The sequence below is a fragment of the Homalodisca vitripennis genome, chromosome 5 (assembly GCF_021130785.1).
Source record: "Homalodisca vitripennis isolate AUS2020 chromosome 5, UT_GWSS_2.1, whole genome shotgun sequence".
In the NCBI taxonomy this organism is placed as follows: domain Eukaryota; kingdom Metazoa; phylum Arthropoda; class Insecta; order Hemiptera; family Cicadellidae; genus Homalodisca; species Homalodisca vitripennis.
Window position 1 is genome coordinate 130,710,109 of NC_060211.1, and position 21,721 is coordinate 130,731,829.

Sequence of the window (21,721 nt, forward strand, 5' to 3'; positions counted from 1 at the left end):
TTTTCAAATTAAAATAAATTAAATTGAGAACAAAAACTGCTATCAAGAATAGTTGATTTTAGCTATTTTTTAATTTCATAATTGAAGCCAAACATAAAAATTAAAATTTTCAAAAAAATATTTTGGTTTCTCAACTCATCTACTTTTCAACTAAACCAAGGTAAGTAAATTATTTTAACATTGTTACATTGTGTGTTTTGTGCAGTTTAATTTGATATATAATATGTCATATTTATATAATTGTTTGACCTAAAAAATATGTATATATTGATACAATACAAAATAGGAGAAAAAAGTCCCGCCACTTAGAGAAAAAATAGTTGCCACTGGGAGGGTTAAGTATGTATATATTGTCTGTTGTATTTTAAATACAAAATTAAAAGGATCAAATTGAAATCAAAGGCTATTTATAATGAAACCAGTAGTATTTAAAAATTTCAACTGAAAGGGAACAAGAACCGAGACCCCACATCTCAGTGAATCTACGCTCATTGTTTCTGACAGTTTGGGATATACATATGTTCTTATTATACAAAGAAAATAATACTCTTTACCGTGTGAGATTATTCTTATTAAATGTGTTCATTTTAAGCATAACAACGTATTTGACAGCAAGAAGTAACGCACCACAAGCGATTGGCTGGACAGATTTTAACATGTTCAATCCTGGTGGCGATAAGTAGAGGGTTATTTTTAAGCCACAGTACTTTTTACTATTTAATAATAAATCTTTATTATTTGTATATTTAAATGTTTATTTAGATCTATAAGAATACCAAATTGACTTTAGTTTCAGAAATCAACCTTCAAAATAATAATTATTTTTTAATTTTTACAACTTTAGTTTCAGGTGATTTGTAGTCAGCTGTTTTGATTAGTTGATTCGCTTCACACTAGTGTCTCACATGTTTGTATTACAATTAGCTGATTCAGATTCCTCCTATTTTTTCTCATGTTTCACATGTTTATTAGGTAAGTATGTTACATGTCAACACCATTAGTACCAATGACGCTAAGGTGGTGTATGTATTATACTAAGAGGCTTCAACACAAATATATCTGGTCAGCATGACATGCGTCCACACCGTTAGTACCGATGACGCTACAGGGGTGTCAGAGTACTTTATATAGAATGATTTTTTTTGTAAAAAGTTATTATAATCTATAATTATAACACTAAATCGATAGAATAGACAAAAAGCTATATTTGGAAATTCGGGTGCTATACCCTCCGATCTATAATAGGGCTGAGCTTGAACATGTTACATTAACCTTGATAAACAATCATAATAGATGTAATTCAAAGTGTTGAAAAACTAATCCAACTTTAACATAGAAAAAAAATTGTGTTTACCCGTTCTTTCTCCAAGATGAACTTTTTATCACAGTACTGGCAAGGGATCTTGATCTTCACATTCTTGTGCTCCCTTGAGTGGTACGAGAGGGCGATGACAGAGTAGAACCTTTTGTCGCAGTGAACACATTTATACTTGGCTACCAGTTTATTGCACATTCTCGCCTCATGTTGCTTCATCTCTTCAGTGGATCGAAACACCTTCATGCAGATGCTGCAACAACCATCAACAACTGTCACTTTTCTATCCCAGTGAACTGGTATTAAGAGAATTTCAAACAATTATTTTCTCAAACATGCACTTAAGTATGATAAATATACCCTTAAAAATGAAATCACGGTAAATGAGTCTTCATATGAAATTGCTAATATGGTTCTAACATACAAATTTGAAATCTACCATGACAAAATACTCACCAAATTTTAAGAGGAAACGACATCACATGAGCAAGCATATCTTACAAAAAAATACTTGTTCTCTTAATTGGTAAAACTTTGCTCCATAACCACATCTTTTTATATTAGCTGTATATAGTAATACCACATTAAACTTCCAATGAAGTACATATTAAATTAAATACAAAGTCACTACAGCTACAGGAAAAAATCAACAAGAATGCCTGTCAGTCCCTGATAGAATGCAAAGAATAAGATCTGGTGCCACGCTGCTGACCTACAGCTTTCCACTTTAATTCACCCATATCAAATATATGGTAGGTCCAATACATCCAGAAGTAGTGTTGAGAATATAACAACATTTAACACAACTAAGACATAATTATATATGTTATACTATTATGTATATATTATGTATACGGCCCGCTAAAGACAAGAATAGACTCTTGAGATTTGATGCCCTAATTTGAAAATGGAATATGTCTCAAAACTATTTATCATTAGCAAAAAACAGAATTTACTATGATAAAGTTACTAAACCTGTTTATAGTCAAACATCAATCAAGAAGGCAAGAAATGTATAAATCATATCATTTAACACCTCAAAAATATTTTGAAATTTGTAAAAGAAAAAAAGCAGAATCTTTTGCTTATCTTAGTAAATCCTTACTAATATTCAAACAAGTTAAGGAATTTGTAATACGTGTTACTTGCCTATTTTTAATACACTGTACTATAATAGAAACTTTACCCTTTTTGTTGTTTGCAAGAAATTTATCTCATACAAATTTTTATAATGATTTACCAAATGATCTACTTCAGACAATTTATACATCAGAATTTGGATTGTCATATTATGAAAGGTCATGTCATCCAAACCTGTTGCTGTTTGGAAAATGAGAAACTTCAGTGTGTACTATTCACAGCAAATGATAAAAACAGTAATTATAAGTGTATTGCAAAATTGTGTTAAAGGTGCTAGTTATATTGAGAAAATCCTAACTATAATAAACTATCCAATACTTAAATTTGATTTTCAAAATACGATTTTTACTAGAAAACTCAAATGGATTAAGTCTAAAAATTTATCATAGAAGCGATATCTACACAGAACACGCTTTACTGCACAAATTTCTGCTACACACTCATCATAAGGATGCAATGCAATGTCCAATTCTTGCCCATAATTAAACATCACAGTTGCAGCTTAGCTTCACTCGAGGGCACTGAGATGTCCTTTCCCTTATCATCAAGATTTCAGATATTATCATTCAGTGCTAGATGTATCATTACCAAATAGAAACTGTCATTATTATTTACGAGTAGTAATCCATAGTTCTGACAAATTGAATCACTTGACAAGTTTTGACCAAGACATTAAAACTGAAAACTACAAAAGTATATTAAGTGACCAATAATAATTACATAAAAAGATATACTTGCTTTACTGAATATATGTTTTAAGCAAATTCATGCAATGCGTGGTTCGTTTAAATAAATTAATACATGCATGAAAAAGTAAAGCACCTGCTGTTAGTGTTCTATCCAAAAAACTAAAATCAAGATGAATGTCATCAACAAACACTCAAATAAAGCAGAACAAATTCCTATACCATCTAGTAGTTAAATGGAAAACAAGGTATTGATATTTAGTTTTTTCTTGAATATTCACATCCAAAACTCATGACTGTTCATCAGCACAAAATCAACTACTTAATTTGTCACGTCATCAAAGAGGTTAAAAGTATAGTAATTAATCCATAAAACTACTACATTCTTAAATAGTAAAAACATTACCAGCAAGGAAATTGTTCCTGAGGACTTTTCTCATGCAGATGTTGATGGTCTGTTTCTTGTCCTTTGGGTACAAACAGTTTACAAAGGCTACACAACGTGTGAGTGTCGTGTATCTTCATGTGTTTCATGAGACCTGATCTTTTCACAAACGCAGTCTGACACTCTTCACAGAACCTGTCGTTGTTGCTGTCCTTCTGTCTTTCATGTATCTGAAAAACAACACTTTGTAGAATACAGGTGTTGGCTACTGTGTGTATATATATATATATATATATATATATATATACAGTAACTCTTTCAAATCCATTTTGAAAAATGCATTGTTGTTTACAAAATTGTACACATACAGCATTGTTGATATCACAAAAAGTAATATAGTACACAGAAAATACTTGTGTGTTATTCAACAAATGTTAGCTTAAAATTTTGGGTAGACAGTGAGATATACGTAGATGGACAACTTGTTAAAGTGGATTGCAATACACACGTTAGACCACAGATATTTTATTTTTCATCAATGGTGCTGATGCACTGCGAACACTCAAAAGTTGCTTGCTGATAAGTGGGTCTGTCTCTCATTAATAAAAAATAAAACCACTGATCCAGGCACACATTCCTCTTGAGACAACATTTTGCATCACTTCAAAAATGTAAAAGGTAAGATCAAGCCCTTTGGGAAATCCTACAAAGATATGCTCCACTGGGGCTGGACAGCACGGATGCTGCTGCTTTACTTTTCTTCTTCTTTCTAGGTTTTACCATCTTGCCTACATTATACAGAGATGTTGATACAAGCCTACCAATAGCTTCGTTGAATAAGTGGGTTATCTCATACATTTAATTAAGTAGATCAGCCCTTGTCAATGAAAAATGAAAAATATTGAATCGTTCACAATTTTGAATGAAAAACATCTAAATTATACAAGTTTTACAATACAACTACAAATAAATATCTTATTGTAATCTTAGAATGATTCATTCTGTTTTGTAACTGATTCAGCTTGCTAAACAAAGCCAAATAGGAAAATGGTCTGCTGTGTATTGTTCGGTTTGAGGGGGGGGGGGGGAAATGGATACCAAATACCATTTGATCTAATAATGTGTCTCACCATTGTTGCTGTGCCTATTGATTTTCAAACATATGTTTTGACACGGTAGCTAACATGTTAATAATCTACTGATTATTGAATATAATGAAATAATGGATAAAGAAATTTAACACTTTTTTGTTTAAAATAAGTTTCTTAATGTACAACTGCAAATTAGTAAATAGCCAGCAACTAATGTATAAATAGAATATTGTAAAAAATGTTATGATGGCAATTTTTAAACCTGTGCACCTTTAGAGAGAGGTGTGCACTGGTGATAAGGGGGTTCTGAGATTAATTTCGAGTAGTGTCATCTCCTGAAGAAACTGACACCATTTTCCTCCCACAGTTTAATTATTACTCTCTGTTTAACACTAGTTTAAATTAAACTGTCGGATAAAACTTAAAACAAAAATTAAACCGTTCCAAAAGATCTTGTGTTCTAGGGACTATTTAAATATTTCAATGCAAACCATAACCAAACAGTGGATTGTTACAGACGAGGTAGTGCTAAAAAGGCACAGACTGTCTGTTTAGCTAAGAAGATTACAGAGATTATTTTTTGGTGTAGCTAAAGAAATAATTATCTGTGAATATTTGGAAAATGGTTATACGATTACACATTTATAGTATGCGTTTAACTGAAAAAAGCTTTAAAAATCTCTAATTGGGATGCAAAATATTATTCCTCACAAAAAAAAAATTATTATTTCTCAGAACTGCGGCCCCAGAACTGAAACAGTCAGAGATACATTATCAAAATCTCCTCTACTCTCTAGATTTGGCTGGGGGAGCCAAGGATTACCAGCTCTCCTCATTATGAATAAATTGTTACTGGAAAGATTTTTTTAACAAGATTGAGATAACAAGAACAAATGCAAAAATAAAAATTTGATGCTATATTATAATCTTCCTGAATATAAATAAAGATTTCATTTGATTGATTGATGCCTATTTTCTGAATTTTTTTCGCAAACTAGCACTAAATATAAAGTAATAATTATTAGTAATGAATATTGGGGTCAGTCATGCAAGAGAATGTAACTGAAAATAAACTTAAAACCCACCTGCACACTTATCTCTGACTGCAATGAATTATCAAACAACTGTGACAATTGAATAATGTGGCACTAACTGAATCAATGAGGATATCTATGCATTGTTGATTTTAAAAAAGAACAGCTAGTCGGTGTCCAGCCCCTATGTGTTAAATATGTAGTCAACCTGTTTTCCCTTTAAATTTTGAAGATAGTGGAGACCTAGGGACAGTGAATCTCATCTCCACTTTACTGTCAAACTCGCAAAATGAAACTAAGTACTACACAATACTCAGAAAAATACTAAGTAAAGTACTTACAACCATGTGCTTGATGAGCGACATCTTGCTGGCAAAAGGCTTGTGGCAAATGGTGCATGCGAAACACGAGTGTGTGTCTTTAGAAATAGGAAACTTCCATGTTGTGGCTAAACACTTTGTGCACTTCCACTTCAGCAATTTGCTCCCTTTAAGTAGAGGAATTTCCGGATCTGACACATCCACTAATATAGGAATCATGTCTTGAGTTACAGGCTTTTCCTTGAACACTATATTCTCCATAGTCAGTCGCCTATCCTTGCCCAATACCACTTTCATCACTGCTATCACCTTAGTATCCTCTGAAACCGAGGAGGGGCTGGTTCGTGAAGGATTAGCCATGATGTAACTTGCGATGCCACCTAGGGGAGTCTCAGTATCCTTTGCCTGCCTTTCCACTACATACATCGGTATGGGGTTGTTAAAATCAATAGTCCTAGTAACAAAGAATGGACTTTTTGGTTTATGACTAATTTCTACCATATTGATTTCTGGACTCAAAAACAGGTCCTCCACTGGCTTTTTAAATCTAGGGTGAACCCTCTTATTGCCTTTCATTTCGTCCAGTATATCCTTCAGTTTTGTATGATCACTCACAAACTGGTAATATCTTCTATGATTACATACTGTTTGCACCCATTCACCCTTTGTTGATTCTCGTACATCAATCACAGATTTGGAGCAGCTGATGTTTTTGCCACCTCCCTCATCTGCAGACTCAGTTCTGGAGTGGTTAGTGGATATTTTATTGCTTTCTATTGCAGTTGAGGTAGTACAATCCTTAACAGATGTATTACCACTATTGGCATCTATATCATTGACACTGTCAGTTGTATCTCTAGCAACAGCTAGAGGATCCACTGCCACAGCTAGAGGATCCACTGCCACTTTGGTGCTATTCTCATTCTGGTATACTTTTAGATCCTCCTTAATTTCTTCTTCTGGTACCTAAAACATTTTAATAGATTTCATTAACCTTAAGTTTCAGCCGGGGAAGATGTTTACTTTATTTTTAAGAATATAAGAACATTACTCTTTAACCCTCCATTGGTTAACTAAATAACAATCAATGGTTTAGACAATCTGTGTGATGTGGTGGATTATTTTTAAAAACTGTTAAATACATAATGTTTAAAAGGAAACAAGTGGCTCACAAAGATAATCCTTCCTATATATTCTAGTAATTTTATTTAATTAATTATTAGTTTATAAGGAACCTTGTATAAAATTAGTATTTAAATTAAAAACATACCTGCACAGTTTGTTACAGTATTTATTAATTTGAAAAAGTTTTTAAAATTTAAAATTAAAATACAAAACACTTTTATAACATAACAGAAATAAATCTGCTAATTTCTCACCAGTTGCAGTCTCTAGGAAGAGGCAAGATCCAACATTATCAAAATCTTTTCTACTCTCTAGATTTGGCTGATTAATTCATTAAACTTTTGATGTCTGCTTTGTATAATTCAAATTTGAAAGCACAGTTCAAGCGGTTTATTATCTAACCTTTGCAACGGTTTAAAGTAACAGTGTTTCAATACTCGTCATGAATATTAACTAAATATGTAAATTTCTACGAATCTGTTAAAAAATAAATTTAGAAAACACAATAACCTTTTAATTAGCATGTATCTATTTAGATACAACATCTTAATTTCTGCTGCCATAAAAAGAATTAATAATGTAATTTTCAAAATTGTAATCTGTTAAATTATAAAAATAAAATCTCTTTGTTTTAAAATGATAAACTTAAATCTGTTTTACTCTTTGTCATCATTTTAATATTAGTTTACTTCAGTATTATGTTTACAAAAATAAAACATTTCACATAAATAGACATGTAACCCTACAAGAGCTGGGTTGAACTTCCTTAAGTGCTAGGCATTTTTCAGTATATTTGCAATCGTTTAGAAAGATATTTGTATATATATACAGTCAACTTAATGTTAATAGTATGTATAATATATTATCATATTTTTCAGGAGAGATCACTGAATAAGATAATCATACTTACAGGACTTACGTTTACATGGTAAATATTGCTGAATGTAAATGAAGACAAACAAAACTTTATTTTTATTTTTTCTCTTTGAACTTAGATATTATTTTACAAAAGTTTCACCAAAATAAAAATTCAAGATATACAAATTGTAGACAATTTAATAATTAACAGAAAAATATATTCATCTTATGGGTTTAAATATTGATAGAATTTACTCTGAGCAAAAAATAATAAACTGTAACAGATAAAAAATCAGTAATATCTGTCAAATTATGTACTACATTGTAACATGTAGTCTTTTTTCACTTTCTGTCTCAAAATGTGTTCAGTTCACAAAATACCAATTAAAATATTTAAAATACCAACAATAAACTAAAATATTTAATTAAAAAAATACACTATGTACATAAATTTACAATCTGGTGCGATAAAACATGTATTTAGTCAGTCAACTTCTTCTTCTTTTGCCTCCTCCTGATGGCTTCCAAAAATTGTACTAGATCTACTTAGTTCACTCATTTTTACAATAAAACTCAATATAAAACAATAATAGTCAACAACAACAAAGGTATGATGCAAACAAAGACGAAATGACAATAAACAGAATGACTGATCAGTATGACCTGGAAAAAACATACGCTTAGAAACAGCTGTAGTATAGTGGCAGTCTTTGAGCAAAGACGTACTCCATAAAGTATAACGAGATCCGTATTTCCTCTAGTTTAATGTTATATAAAATATTTCGTAATATTCCGTCATTTATAGCCGCTAGTATGTTTTAAGCAGATAGCATACTATACGATGTCAGCACTGGGAAGGGGTACGCTGACATATTGCTGTTAGCACCTGGAGGGTTAAGTGTGGTTGTGATTCTTCCAAATTATTTAAATTGAGCGGTTTCCAACACTTAAATATAAGTAAAATTTATACTTGAATTTTCCCTTGCTATTTAAATAGGATTAATTTCCCCCAAAATATCAAGCCTAGACGTTTAAAATGAGACCTCTCCCAGCTTTCTACAACACTTAGAATTACATTGTCAAATCTGGCTCATGGATTTAGATACAGTAAAACCTTTTATCCATTTCAATGTTGCAACTATTGTATGGATTGCTAACTGAAGATATTTAGTAAACCAATTTAAATGGTACTTATTAATTAAATCAATTATGTTATGAACTCCACATTATAGGGTTATCTTTATGTTAGAGTAATAAATTTTAAATTTATTAATCAAATCAAATTAAAGACATTCAAATACCATTAAACTCATTCTTCATTTCCTTTGATGTTAACAACATGTACTTGAACATTCCAAAACAAGAAACAATTCAAATTCTTAAAGATAATCTAATAAAATACAGTCAACTTGAAGTGAATGAAATTGACGATATCTTATCATTGACAAAATCTATTGTTAATCAAAATTATTTTCAATACAAAAAGGACTTTTACAAACAAGAAGATGGGTTGGCAATGGGTTCTCCTCTTTCAGGCCTTCTTGCAAAATATATATATGCAACATTTAGAAAACAACAAAATAATGAGTGGTACTAATCCATTTAAAGATAAAATAATTTACTGGTTTAGATATGTTGATGATATCTTATGTCTTTTCAAAGGAGATGAGAAACAAGCATACCAGTTTTTAACATTCCTCAATTCTATATCCCCAACAATTAAGTTTTCAAAAGAAATGCAAAAAGTCAAAATTAACTTTCTTGATATAAGCATTTCTAACCTTAATGGAAACCACTCATTTAAAATTTATAGAAAAACAACCCAAACAGATCTTCTAATACCATCATCCTCTAACCATCCATGGAAACACAAATTAGCAGCATTTCACTCAATGATTAACAGAATGTTAAATATACCAATGAGTGATGAAAATAAAACTAAAGAAATGAAAATCACAAAGTATCTAGCTGTCAAAAATGGATATCAACCCCATATTGTAGACAAAATGATTCAGAATAAAACAAGAAAAATCAATAAAACCAACACAATACAGCCTAATCCTAATAATAATGAAATTCAGAAATATATATGTGTACCTTTAAATACTAAAATAAACAAAGCTGTTTGAAAATCCTTTCAAAATTCAAAATTTTCTATCAGTTACCAAACAAGAAATAATACGTTTAAACTAATTGAAAACAAAGTAAACCAAAAAGATGACAAACAAGATTTATACAAACAATGTGGAGTATACAAAATTAACTGTAGTGACTGTGAAACCTATTATATTGGACAAACTGGCAGAAATTTTAATAAAAGGTTTAAAGAACATATACAAGCTTTGAAAACAAATAACATGTCTACAATAAAATCAAATTTCGCTGAACATTTATTAGAAACTGGACATAACTACAAAAATATTGAAAAGAACATGGAAATTTTGGATATTGAAAAGAAAGGAGAAAAATTAAACACGAAAGAAGAATTACATATTTATCTAAATTATAACAAAGATCCTCACAACATATTAAATAGCAATTTAAAAAATAAAACAAATCCTATCTTTGAAAAAATATTAAACACAGAATACTAATCAAAATTACAACTTTACTGTGTCATATAAATTTAACATCTGTTTAAATAGTCGACAGGTGTATATTTATTTGTTTTGTTTATTATTTAATTAGAGGTTAATGTTCACACTGAAGATGGTTTATACCAAAACACGTGTCTGAAATAAAAGAATTTTAAAAGGGTTTTAGTTTACAATTTATTACTCTAATTAAATCAAATATTTAATGAAGATATATTTGTAAATGTCAAGATTTTCTACCATTTTGTAAATTTAAATGTAACACCCCATTAGTTTCATGGCATATACCCAAAATACTCTACCTTTTAACTCATGTCCTGGCCATTAAATTAGTATAATTTACATGCTGTCTGGAGTCATGGTTATCACAGAAGTCATAACCCATTCCGGTAATAGTTACATATTGCTCCATTCTTCCATATACACTACATTTTTCATATGTTCCCAGAAGTCTGAGGGAGATAAGTCCGGGTTTCTTGGAAGCCAAAAATTAAATCTGCCCTTCCAATTCTCTTATTGTTGAATAGAATATGAGTGCTTTCCCCACCACACAAGTTGAAGTGGGTTGTGCTCCATATTTCTCATAGCAGACAGGCCCTTTTCCACCTCATATCAATCAAATAAACATTCCTCTACAGAGGGAATTTCAACTCAATATGCGGATGTGTTTTGTTGCATTGGTAACAATCATGCTTTTTGAAAAAAAGTAATTGTTTTCTTGTATTTTTTTCAGCAAAAACATACATATCTATTGCAAGTAGTAATCTGTAATACAAAGTTTGTACCTTACATACAGTTAGTTAACTTCTGCAAACTACTTTATGGACAGCTGATCATGATATTCCCCAATATACAGTGTATTTTCTTAAGCATTCATAGACATTTGTTTCTACACATTTCAAATTCTTTAAACACAACTAGCAATCTATGAATAGGTTTTTTGTCAATTACAAAGTTTCACACTGAATTTTCTGTTGCAGCATCATTATTGCACTGCACTGGCTGAGTGAGCATCTAATCAATTATTGAAACTCAATGATTTGCAATGTTCCCTACCAATCTCTAATATAATAAATACAAAATGGTGTGGATTAAACTGATGAACTAACGATTTTAAAGGAATGAACAACCAGATATCTGGATAAGCTTTGGTGTTCTTTTATGGATACCCTGTATTTAAATTTTGTTTCATTCAAGAGGACAAGACCCACAAAACAACACACAATTACTAGTCTCCAGTTGACCAATACATACAGTTTGGGATTAGACGATAGACAACATACAACGGTTTTTATATTCATTAAGAACAGAATTAGCATCTGTAGCATTCTGCTACATTATTTATTTACAAGTAAATACAATTCTAAATTTCAAATTAAAAATATAGGTAATGAAAGAAAATACTAGAGCAGTGGTCGCCAAACTACAGGCCACGGGCCAAATCTGGTTTGCAAGAGGATTCCACTTGCCCCAACCAGTCTGTATCGAAATGACGATGGATTTTAGTACCGTGAGTGTTGTAGAGATTCTCACAAACTATGATAAATTTCAAATCAGTATTTGACAAATTAATTACAATTATTCAAAGATACAGTTGTTGTAGTAGGCATAATAGTTAAACAATTATGAAATACTAATACAAGATAACATAATACTTTGCCATGGTTGAGTAATAAAATAAAAATAATAATCAATATAACTTTATAAACTATATAAAACAACAAATGAAATCACGTTTGTTTCTTATACAGGTAACCTTGCACAACAGTCAATAATAGGATTATCAGTTTAGAAACAAACTAAGCATATGTACAACAGCAGATTGTCAAGATAGATTATTTATCCTTAGAGAGACAGTTGTGCCACTGCGAGAAGTGCATACCTCCATGTGTCAGACTGATAAAACAAACTAAAGCTTAAGTCTTCACTGTCAGCAAACGTTATGATGAGTCACTCTGCACATTGTATCACATTGCAATACTAAAGAAGCATTCTAAATCGCTCTGGCAGACTTTTGTAGAACTAATATTAATATTTTGAGTTTGAGATACCTTGATATTCAGCTTATAGCATACGAAGAGCTAATGTATAAATATTTATTTAATCATACAGTTTTTTAAACAATATTTTTTAATACTTATAGTATTATCCCATATTGTAACAATGTTTTATACTTTTCTTTTATTGTCATTAGCTTTTAAAATAAAATTCAAAGAAAATCATTATTCATTGTTAAAAGGAAGACATCTGTAAATATTTATGTATTATTTATTTATAAGTGTAATATACTAGGTGTGTGATACTAGGTATCAAGTGTATCAAATTGAGTTTATTTACAGGGTTGTTTTGTATTAGCAATTTTGGTTTATTAGTTAAAAAAATATATTTTTTACGTACATAACAATGATTATTATGAAAAAGTTTATTGTTAAAAGTTTGTAACAATATCAATATGAACTTACCTCAACTACAACTTCTTCTCCATTGTGGTGCTCTTTGATGTGTTCATAAATGGAAGTAAACCTAATATTACATGCAGAGCAAGTATACTCCTCTTCCTCCTCATTCTGTGCATTTCCATCTTTAACTTTACTGTCTTCATCTGCTTTCTTTGGACTTGAACAATCTGTTTTTGAACTTTCATTGTCAACACAACTGGCCTTTGGAGAATCATTGTCATCGTTATAAACCAGTTCATCCATTGTGTTATCTGTGATTTTATCTAAAACACTGTCATCTCTTGACCCGTCTATGGTGATATTTTTTAATGCACCTTTTGGTACTGAATTGTTCTTTGAAGCCATTTCCTTTTGCAACTTTTTTGATGATAGAATTTCAGGTTCAACAGATTTCTCCAAAACCCGTTTGGTAGAACATTTTGTTTTTTTATCATTTGTTAATTCCTCATTCTTTACCGGGTATTTTCGTGGTCGGCCCCGTTTCCGACGTTGTGGATCAGTTTTAGGAGTTACTGTATTTGTACTCGATGTATAAGCTGAATTTGAGGTTGTTGTAACACCTGATTCAGAAGTAGAATTTGTAGTACTAGTATCACAAACAGAGGTTAAAGCTTCTGACACAGTCTCAGAAGTTACTGGTAAATTATTTTCCTGACTTTTACCCACTGACATGGAACAAGAGGTGTCGTCATGCCTTAGCCGACTTTTGTAAGATAGAGGCCCGGGCTTTTGAGACTTTGGCATTCCAGTGGTAACTTTTACACTTGGGTCACTCATGTCTGACACATTTTTAGGAGTAATAATAGAAAGAGAAGGTTTTAATGATGATTTTCCTTTCTTTCCACTTTGTGATTTCAGTTCAATATCAAGGGCAGAATTCATTGCCAGCTTTTTTAGTGTATTATCAGGAACAGAGACAGGCACTGAAGTGGAATGTGGAGTTTTCCTGGGTGTTAATTTTATTGATGTGGATGAAGAACTGATAATTTTTTTTTGCTCAGAAGTTTTTTGTACTGGTTCAACACTCAATGTTATACTTTTGGACAACCTGTTAACAAATTTTTGTGGGATAAGTTTCAAAGCATCTTTGTTCTGTGTTCCATTCTGTCCTATGCAGGTCACATCTTCAGTCGAGGACTGATCCTCAACATGATTAATAAGATCTGAAAACCAAAAGAGACCAATGAATAAGTTACCAAATAAAACTGAAAGAGTATAACAATAATTTTTTATTATTAAACAATATAATTAATTAATTTTTCAATTCTATTCACTAACGTTTTCTTCTCTCACATTCTCCTAGGAAGCCATTAGTGCGAATATACCATTTCATGTCAATATACAAAAAAATAACGCATATGCTTTTTATAATAAATGCTGTAATAGATTTGATTTGATTTTTCTCTAGGTGATTTGGGTTTACTGAAGTAGATGTGTTATAAAAAAACTCTAAAATAAACGTTTTTGAATTTTTTTGTATTTATACAGAAATTAATTTAATTATGCACAAAAGTTATTATATTTACAAAATGTGAGAATAAGATAACATTCAGAATTTCAATATAAACATACAAAGATACACAATATGTACAACTTCATAACATTACACAAATCTCCTCAAAAATCTTTGATGGTATGAAAGTAGCGAAAACAGTCAGACACACAAAGAGCGGAACATCACAATCCCAGCACATTGTGTCCTAGCGCAGCTGCTTGCCGACACTGGTCTATCTGCACACGAGTCATGCTCTCTTCTGCTTGTCCTTCTTATTTACAGCAGGAATAGTAGTAGGAAAATGCCAAGTAGTAAGACTCAGAGGCATCTTAGCCAAGAATTCGTCTGTAAGTCTTCCTCACGCCATTTTATGTAATCAGTAATTACACAAACAGCCACGTTTATTTACTCACAGTAAACACAACAAAACGTATACAATTAGGGAAACTGGTAACGTAAAAGTGAGGTTACAACCTATATTCGCAAAAATAGAATCAGCTGATTACTAGGAACAACTGTTTGAATACCGTCATATGGCATGAATACCGTTGATTGGGTCTGAAAGAAATAAATAAAAGAACAACTGTGATCTAATGGGAACGTCAAAAACTACTTGAAACTGTTTCTTATTTATTTCGCTAGATCACATTCATATTCAAGCGAGAGATTATTCACCATGAAAGATTATTGTGAAAACTTTTCAGCACCATAGTGCTTCCCACACGGCTATCGGGATTACTGCGGGCAGCACGTAGGGCGCTTCCGAGTTTGTTGCAGGATTACTAGTGTTTTGTGTGATTTGATACAAAGGATTGTGTGTTTTGTGGATTCTTCAGAACGGATTAGATTCTGTCACCATACGTTTCCTCCTATGTTAGTTAAATTTTTTAGAACGTTTTAAATAAATTTAATTTCTGTAACATTTTTCACAGTAAATTAGTTTTAATTAAGCAGGGTCTGAATGGAGGTGAAGTTAGATGTCTGCTTCTACAGCTTATGTGTTACGTGTACAGGGTTCCCACTAAATCTTAATAATCACATTCATGGCTCTTTTAAAGTTAAACCAATTTTACAGTCAAATTGTTTTAATAAGAAAACGTTACCAATAAAAAGTGACAGAGAAGTTTATGATAGAAATGAGCAATGTCCAACTCTGTATGATGTCACTTGTAATGAAAATAGAAACACAAATAAAAAGTAAAAATGTTAGACTGAAGTTATGCAGATAAAAACTTCCATCTGCTTGAAAACGCTTGTATAATTTGACACATCACAATTCGGCGCAGATCAAGTGCCACAAAGACAGGGTGGTCACTCAAAACCTCTTTTCAAATTACTGGGTTTTCCCAGTACAAAATTTGCAATTCTCCAGTCTATTTTCAAACCAAATAAACAACTGTAATACTGTATTTAACCATTACGCCAAGTGCAGCGGTGATGGTTTATTATCACCAGCTGTATTTGCAAGGCGATATATCGCTATCACCTATTTTAAGCTTCTTAGTTTTTATCTCTGTGTTGACGAAACATCATGTATACCTAATAACTTCCCTTTCTGTGATGTTTGGGAAATACATATATCCAATACGGAATAAACAAAGACAAAAAATATATGCCAACACAGCGCTACCACGGGGCTGACTGCAGTCCAACTTTGTGGGTCAGAGGTCTGCGGTGGACGAACTTTCGGTATGAGACAATGATTTCGCCTGTTCGGCCCATCTGATACCTCATCAAATACTTTCATCTGAACTCACATCAGCAGAACTCTCTGAACTTGAATCAGAATCATCCTGTTCACTCATAAAGTCTTCCACTAGTCATCCTCCATATTGCCTAAATACAATAATAAACACACATACACAGTCACCTTACACCATACACTACACACAATAAACAATACAGCACAGCCAGTGAACGAAAATTGCGAACCACGAACGGACTGCAAATATACAACGTATGAAACAGGCACAACACATGGCAAATGGCACAACGTTCCACGGGAACTGCTAGGCTCACACTGAGGTACTGGTGGACAAGCGAGTAGATGTCTGCTATTGTTATCATCTGAATGGCGCGCCAGTATTGCATTACAACAATTGTCGTCACCCACAGCGAATGTGTTAAATGGAGTCCATGGGTGTAAAATGTGGTCTCTCAAGGCTATTCAAATCAATCATGAATACATTATTCAATCTTAAGGTAATTTCACTACAAATTTGCTAAAATTAAGTCCCTGTTTTCTTCACTGTAGAAGTGTTCGTAATACCTTAGAGGAATGAAGGTAATGAAGACAGGTCTAGCTTAACTCAGAGACAACAGTCTCTCCTCCAGTTCGTTATAAATTGGCAAAAGATTGTTATTGGGACTATCATTACTTACACCTAGTACTATCAGCAGGGAATCTAAATTTTCAACTGTAGATGAATCAATTACCTCCGTAAGAGTGGTGTTTGGTCGGACATAGCCAAAGACATTTATTTTTCCACCTCTAATTTCACTTATTTTAGAGGCTAATATTTTATCTTGGCTATCTGTACAAAGCGTTACTTTTATTTTAGAGATAGGATATTGGGCCCTCACTGTCTTTGACCACGTTCTATTGTTTTTTATTACTGGGTTATGAGCTGTAATTTTTTTGTCTGTTTTTCAAGAAATCGAATTTAATGATTGTAACTCACTTTCAACTAAATTTTCTAATACCTGGAATTTATGGGTTGTACAAATGCTTGAAGGGCTGAAACTATTGGGCAATGTTACACTCTTGTTAGGACTGGTTCTCTTCTTGTTTTACGCTACTACAAGCCAAGCATCCTCAAGAACATCACTTTCAGGTTGTGTGGGTAGTACATTATTTAGATTGTCTTCTTGGTTCTATTTTGTTCTCATTTGAAGGGCTGTCTAATGGAAATTTCTTGATTAACATATATTCATATAACATATCATAATTTATGAAAATGGTCGTTGCATGTAAGATATGCCAAAGCTGCCCTTTTCTGAATGACATCCAACTCTACAATTTCCCAAGTTGTGGATTCCAATATGTATCGTTGAAGGTAAGGTGTTGTTTTGAATTCCACTAATCAGCCAGTCTATTAATAACAGGGTGTAGATGCCACAGTCTACGGAGTTACTTTGTTGAGGGCAGTCCATTATTTCAAAAGGTGGTTTGTCACTATTTTCAGACACAACATAAGGAGATAGCTTATGGAACATGTCCCCAGCATACTTCAAGTTTTAGTACTTTATTGAGTCTAACTAGTAGAAGGTGTTGTTATGTTTAAGGTAAAACAACAGGCTCCAATGGCTTCCACCAACCTCCAAGGAAGGACTTGAATCATTTATCGGTATAAAAATGAAAGATTTAGAACTGAGCTCAAGAGGCTTAACACAAAAATCAAGTCAAAAGTATTAATTGTTTTGCTTATTACAGAGCATATAAAATAAATGTTTTGATTTGGCACTTTGTCTTGAATATAATTGGTATATAGCAAAATGGAGTCATCACAGACCCAGCCATTACTTAATAATGTCATGCACACATCTGTTTTAGTGCTTGATTTGTATGCTTCGACTTTATGCTGGTTATTATTTCATTTTCATTAATCTGAATTCTACTAGAGATTGAGCTGAGAGGTGTCATTATAGACTCTGTTTGTGAGTTTGAAGTATCTGAGAATTTATTTTTGTTACAGATTTCCTGCTCTGCAGCCGCAGTGTTATCATTGGTAGTGGTGTTTATGTTGTAGACTGAATCTGAACAGTGGTTGTTTTCAAGCCCACAACCATCAGAAATTATGTCACTTCAAGAGTCAGAATTAGTTGATAACTTTTAGTTTTTTCTGAGAAACATTGAAGTCTTCAATTCTAAGAGATAAGTTTTTATCTTTAATATATTGAAAAAGATATTTTTTTAGAGTGAAAAACTCTACCTTGTAGAGACTGCATATATACATCAATTTTACCTGTACTAACATTTTTTGCTCTCAACTTCCTTTCTATTCCACCCCTTGGGCAGTTCAAATGAAGGTAAAGCCATTTTGATTGTAAAAATCAAAATATCATAATTAAATGAATTGTTCGATTAGAAACCACAAATAATGTGTAATAAAATTTGTTATAATTTCATCAATATTTCACTACTCAAAACTGCAAATATTGTTGAATAATTTTGATAGATGAAGCAATATGAACATAATATGAATAATTCTAATTTATAGTGAAATCTACTGCATAAAAAACATTGGAGTTGTTCAGTAGTCTTATCTGAGCAAGGAGATGTTCAAGTGACAGAGCACAACAATGTGGTTCAAAGTCCCATAACAGCCAAGGTTTACAGCTGTTGGAGATGTGTACAATATACTCGTACGTATGTACTATGGTTGCTAAGTGTACTGGAAGTTACTAATATAGTTGTTTCTCATTTTTTAACAATAAAATTAATGTTTACAAAATTAAAATTTTTCTTAACACTGTTCTATTTTTGGATAACGTGAATGTGTATAGTTCTTCATAATGTACATTCAGTTTTATAATATATTAATTAAATTAACTGAGAGGAAAAACATACGTTTTTTAAGATTGATCATGAAGGTAATAATTCTATTTAAATTATGTATTTAATCTGAAATTGAATGTTAACTTTTAACACTTAAAAATATTAACAGTACTTTACCAAGTTTTTTTCAGAGATTTAGACACAGATTCACTAAATTTTAACTAAAACAATTAAATTTAATTGGGAAAGTAAAACTTCACTCACAATAACAGTGTCTAGCAGTGTCTTCCCCATATAAGTAGTATATTGTGAAATTGTGATTTTTCAAACGTATTTAAGCACTTTTGTTGGTATCGGAATTAAGTAAAAAACCCCGGTATCAAGTATTGGAAATAATCCATCCCTCTAAAAACTCCAAAAACACTATAAAAATTCACGCATGTTTCCCAGAGTGTGAAATTCATGCATAATGCACATTTTTCGCGTAATGCACCTGAGAAAGTATCGTTACTCTCAATATATATCCCACTGACGACCAATACATGAAGATTGCATCAGAAAGTTATCTGCTATGGAAGTTCGGTTAGTTCGTGATCTGTAGAATAAGTACAGTCTCCAGTACAGAACAGTACCTTCTACAGTGGCACCCAGAATATGAGCACAATTGATGTTATCAATTATTGGCTCCTAAATATTTTGTGTCAGCCTTTAAATGTAATACAAGAATGGAATCACCCCATCAAAACGAAACACAACTACAAAGTAAATAAACGCATAAAAGGCTGTGGTTTGTTACAACGTGTTCATTAGATTATGGTCATGGATTGCGAAACAACATGACATGAGGCTCGTTATACATGTTGGTTTGAACAGTTCGAATCGTCCGACCGATCGTCACGGGTGCGGAGAAGTCATTTAGGTAAATAGTTGATCTGAGAAGTGACAGGGTTTTCAGCCGTCGACCAACCAATCCCGCTCTGACAACGAAATTGATGTGTGTGTGGTGATTCGGTCGGTTGGGGAATACTCACGACAGACGCAAGCGCAGGGCGGTACCACACAATGTCGCTTATCCGCCACCAAATTCTAGACAACAAACGTTTCTACTGCCGCTCAGCCCTCCCCCTCAGCTCATTCTGTTATTGCTGTGCAACAAGTCGGGTGCAAACGCGCCTTTCTTGGCATTACTTGTTATAGCTTACCCGCTATTTTCTTCTCCAAAAGGTATCTTATCAGGCCTGGTAAAAATCCAACTGAAATTGCGAGTATGTCAAGACGTCAAATATATATTATTCAATGAACCAAACTATTAAGCCTGTTTATGGTCCCACTTCAACGATTAAATAATACTTAAATACATATAACTCGTTTGTATAGCAGTCAGTACCAGTCTGCTGCTTTACCGCTTAATGTGTACCACTTGTGCCGAAGTCCACAACAGTCGGCCGATTTTAATTGCCCAATGCAATGTTACATGGTTTGGGAGGAGAGGGCTTGCTGGGGGGGGGGGGGGGGGTTTCTTGGTAGTGGAACTAACCAAGATAAAATTCCACTACACAAGAGGCAACCCTCAGATGAAGCTCGCGAATATATGTTGATCTTCGTTCACAATTTCACGATCCACGTTACGTATAATACGATGTTTCGAGATTAATAAATTCTTGATTTAAAAAGCTGTCAAATTATATATTGATTTTATGTTCTGGGAGATGGAAAAATTGTTTTAATAATTTTCCCAGTTCTTAGAAAAATTCCCGGTTTCCCGGTCGGGTGGCTACCTTCAAAGATCTGGGATAGCCATGTCAAATTTGGCTGGGCAAAATCGACTTTTTTGGTCATGGATTTCGGTCTTTTTAGTATTGCCATTACATGGGCGGGCAAACTGTGAGCAGTTAAATCGCTTTCAAACGATATGTCCGTACATACGAATGGATAAACCACACGGTTTGTCATATATATCAACTTGTGTTCCAAAAAAAGAAAGGAGGCGGAGGAGAACACATCCAGGGCTAGCGAACCAGTTAAGTGCCAGATTGTTATACGAAGTTTGTCCCAATCATCCTCATTTTCCTGGCCCATTTCTAGACAGAACTGGGTTTTGATTTTCTTATTACTATAGTTTTTCAATGAGATATGGTCTAATGGTGGTCTACTTTAAATTTCAACAATAAACTCTTTTTGTATCAAACAATGAAAATGACGAATACTAAATTCAGTGAACAAAACAATATTCAACTATTTCACTATCAAGTGATCTGCACCACCGCTGACCAGTTTTTTTACTTCCCCAGGCCATGTCCATACCTAGAAAGAGGTTAAACCGCTCATAACCTGTGGTTAAACCGCTCACAAATTTTTCTTCGCCAACGATTGTTCCTGGCCCGATTTAATTTACAAAATGTTTTCGGTTCACAAAAATGAGATCGCGGCGATCTGGCACTGCTGAACCACATGATATACAACAACCACGCACACGCTAATCTCAGTCTGGCTTCATCTGTTGACTCAAAACCTTTACTCTACGGTTAAGACGGATGTGACAATACATAAGAAAAGTGTTGGACTTGGTTTATCATTTAATGTTTCCACCTAATAACAGGTACTATTATACCTGGAATATTTCATAGACCAATGAACGTAAAGTTTGATCTGGCAATCAATATTATAAATGTTGCTATATCGTCACAACTGTACGGACAGGCTCGACCGACACAGCTACAG

At 32.7% G+C, this 21,721-nt stretch overlaps 1 protein-coding gene across 2 annotated transcripts in view; it reads right to left on the reverse strand.

Annotated features, from left to right (window-relative positions):
• Positions 1 to 21,721, reverse strand: part of LOC124362890 — a 46,687-nt gene that overhangs the window by 12,853 nt on the left and 12,113 nt on the right. For both annotated transcript variants that reach the window (XM_046817765.1, XM_046817764.1), the window contains exons 4-7: positions 13,011 to 14,170; positions 5,993 to 6,937; positions 3,548 to 3,756; positions 1,355 to 1,568 (exon numbers count right to left, since the gene is read on the reverse strand). In XM_046817765.1, coding sequence (XP_046673721.1) covers positions 1,355 to 1,568; positions 3,548 to 3,756; positions 5,993 to 6,937; positions 13,011 to 14,170 — 2,528 coding nt within the window. The remainder of the gene's footprint in view (positions 1 to 1,354; positions 1,569 to 3,547; positions 3,757 to 5,992; positions 6,938 to 13,010; positions 14,171 to 21,721) is intronic.